Source organism: Lolium rigidum, chromosome 6 (genome assembly GCF_022539505.1).
Source record: "Lolium rigidum isolate FL_2022 chromosome 6, APGP_CSIRO_Lrig_0.1, whole genome shotgun sequence".
Taxonomy (NCBI): domain Eukaryota; kingdom Viridiplantae; phylum Streptophyta; class Magnoliopsida; order Poales; family Poaceae; genus Lolium; species Lolium rigidum.
Genome location: NC_061513.1, coordinates 292,468,661 through 292,471,710, shown reverse-complemented (window position 1 = coordinate 292,471,710; position 3,050 = coordinate 292,468,661). Strand labels below are relative to the sequence as shown.

Genomic DNA, 3,050 nt, shown 5'->3' with positions numbered 1-3,050 from the left:
GGACTGGCCGGTATACCTCCAATGCAGCGGATCTCCGCTCTGCTCTACTCTGTACATTCTTGCAATTATTGGTTACTTGATTATGTGCTTACGAAAGGCAATTTGTGTGCTCCTAAGATAGTAAGATGTAACAAATATAAGCTTTAGGTATAGAAAGTTGGGATATCTAACTCGGAAATTCAATTCGGCACATGGGAGCATATGCTCCCTGCCACCGGAAAAATATTTTAAAATGTTCAAAAAATTCGTACAAAAAATTTCTCGCTTACGTATCAACATGTTACGTGCGCACATCAAGTCTTGCGAAAAACCGAAATTTTTTGTGACTTGTGTGAAAAAGATAAACAAAACGTCTAGTACACAACTTTTTTTTACAGAAAAAATTGTCTTTTTTACAAATGACACTCAAAATGTCGATTTTCTGTGAAACCACTTTGTGAACGTGTAGAATGTCGAGATGTATCCACTAAATTTTATGTTCAAATTTTTCAACATTTTAAAAATGCATTTAAAATGAAGTTTTAAAACCGGGAGCATATGCTCCCGGGTGCCAAAACGCCACTCCCTAACTAACTTTCTTATTGTCTTCCATAGTTGTTGCCGTACACTAGCTATCTTTTATCAGTTACAGAAATGAAGCAATATTGAAAGGACATGCCGTTAGGCCCAATATGGTAATATATTGGTATCAAAATGAGCCAACTGTAGCCCCGTTGGTTAGTTTGTGTAGTTAGGTTATGGTGTATTTCAAAACATAACACATACTACATTACTACTACATTTGCCTCTATGTTTCAGCTACCAACCGAGGTTGAATTGGATCGAGATCGAGATGCGTTACCTGGTGCATGCATGATCAAATTCACACCGAGGAACTCAGCACAAAAAAAAATCAAACTGAGGAATGACATGTTATATAGAGGGCTATCAAAATGCAATCTGCCCATTCTTGTTTATTTCTCTTTGCCTTGAATCGTGGTTGTATCCAAATATTATGGCTTACACACCTGCTCATAGGTTGGGTAGAATGTATTTTCACTCAATGTTTTGAACCTTTTTTGCTTATCTCGCAGATCTCCATTCATGATGTAAGGTGTGCAAAGCATAAGAAATCTCTTGTAATAAAAAGAAGAGAGCACACCTCCCATATTAGCTTGCAAATAAACATATATATGTTTTTGTTCCTCAGCGCATGGTAACATAAGGGGGTGGCGTGCCGCCGCGCCAGCCCTTGCTAGTTCAACTAACGGGACAACAACAGTTGGAGTTGTCATTGCAGAAGGCTCTAGGGACTGGCGGCTTGCCGTGGCCAGCGCAGAACTGCTTGCACCGTCCTTTGGTGCAGTGTGGGAAATAGTTCGAGTAGCACGACGCCGGCACGGGAAAAGCATCAGTATCATGTTCCATCTGCATGGGTACCTGTAAAGAAAGAGAGAAATATGGAGTAGTTGCGTTAGTATCCATAGAAGGTTTTGAAACTTTACCTTTAAATCTCAAAAAATTCAGAGCTTGTATTAACCATCGTAGACGTAGGTAGTATAGCCAAAGTCTGAAACCTGCACTGGGATTAACCATGCACGCATGTGGGAGTGTCAGGCTTATTTGTCTAGTTAATTATCTCTGTTGGAAGCTACAAGATGCAACATAGTACATCATCTCCATGCAAATTAAAGATTGTAACTGGATCAGCCGATTGATTCATCCCAAAGGCAAAAGAGGAACGAAAAATGGAAAGTCGTCTCTCGGACTGATCGAACAATAGCTAGCTTAATTCCGCGGAGGCCATGAAAGTTTGTTTACCTGCTTAGCATCGTCATCACCTGAAGGCAGCTGCGCGTCCACCACGAGAACGGCGAGAAGGAGGAAGAGGAGGAGGAAAACACGATTCTTCTTGGTGATTGCCGCCATGGTGAGGATGATGGACAGAGGAGAGGAGGAGCTAAGGGAGGCCATGCCTTTTGAATCTGCCCAGTGCCCGTCCACGTCATGGAGTCCAGCATGGGTGCAACTAACTGGTGGGATGGATAGACATAACTTTGTGCGCATGCAGAAACAGAATGGAAACAATCAAACCAACAACAAAAGAGACAGCACCCACACGCGGGTATGCGTTCCTGATCAGGTCAAGTGTGTGTACAACTTTTATGTGCGCTCATGTGCATACGTAGGTACACTGATTGATGGTAAAAAAGGGAGAGACGATTCTACGCATTATAGTACAGTATATATGATCGATTGTGACGCCCGGAATCGGTACCCTGAGGATCTTAGCGAACCCGCTGAAATCCGCATGGTATCGATTCTGAGATGCCCTCCGACACGACGTGCGCGATGAATCACACACGTGATGCCAGGGTAATTAACATGAGCGCGCGGTAACATTACAACAGGATTACAATAGAGCCCACAAGAAACATATATATTACAACAATTACTCCAACGAGTCAAGATACAAATATACAAGACGAATCATACAGAAGATTAAATACGTTCGAGTACGAACAAGATACAAACTGGACTAAGAGTCCTGAAGATAAACGATGACGTCCATAACCCTTTCCAGGCCAAGCCGGAAGGGTAACCTTGCTAACATCGTTCTTCATCGCACTGATCTTCATACCTGCCCGGTTATGTCCCAACGCAGCAATAAGTACGGGTTCGTACTTAACAAGACTTCAAGACGTATAGCATTCATCAACCAGTTATCCTTTATACTTGAGGCGCGCAGGGGAGTTAGAGGACGCAAGAGAAACGTTATAGGCAATATGGTGGGGTTAAGCGGCAGTGCGCAAGCGCTAAAAACATATAGAGACACTCTACAACATTCGTTTATCAGAGAAGGGGAGAGAGCGCATAAACTAACAGTTCTATACTATGCAAACATAACCCAGCCGATCTGTTCCCCATTCGCAAAGAAGAAGTAGTAACAAGGACACTCACACGGTTGATAAGTTTTATTAGGTAACAGTTGTAGTGATGCTAAATTACTACGCAAGTTATTAATAAATTATTAGCAGCAACATAAAGGTGTAAGTTATTCTATGATCAAG

At 42.0% G+C, this 3,050-nt stretch overlaps 1 protein-coding gene across 1 annotated transcript; it reads right to left on the bottom strand.

Moving 5' to 3' along the window:
- Positions 1–929: 929 nt before the first annotated feature.
- On the bottom strand, positions 930–2,003 carry LOC124666728. Its single transcript, XM_047204057.1, has 2 exons — positions 1,801–2,003; positions 930–1,419 (listed from the first exon to the last, which is right to left on the bottom strand). Exons 1-2 carry the CDS (start codon positions 1,951–1,953, stop codon positions 1,240–1,242), a joined length of 333 nt encoding a protein of 110 aa, XP_047060013.1. The 5' UTR covers positions 1,954–2,003; the 3' UTR covers positions 930–1,239.
- Positions 2,004–3,050: the final 1,047 nt, after the last annotated feature.

Excerpts from the sequence above, each read along its gene's own strand:
- LOC124666728 (XM_047204057.1), bottom strand. The coding sequence starts at position 1,953 with ATGGCCTCCCTTAGCTCCTCCTCTCCTCTGTCCATCATCCTCACCATG. Across the intron at positions 1,420-1,800 it reads GTGATGACGATGCTAAGCAG|GTACCCATGCAGATGGAACA; the intron begins GTAAACAAACTT and ends CTTTCTTTACAG.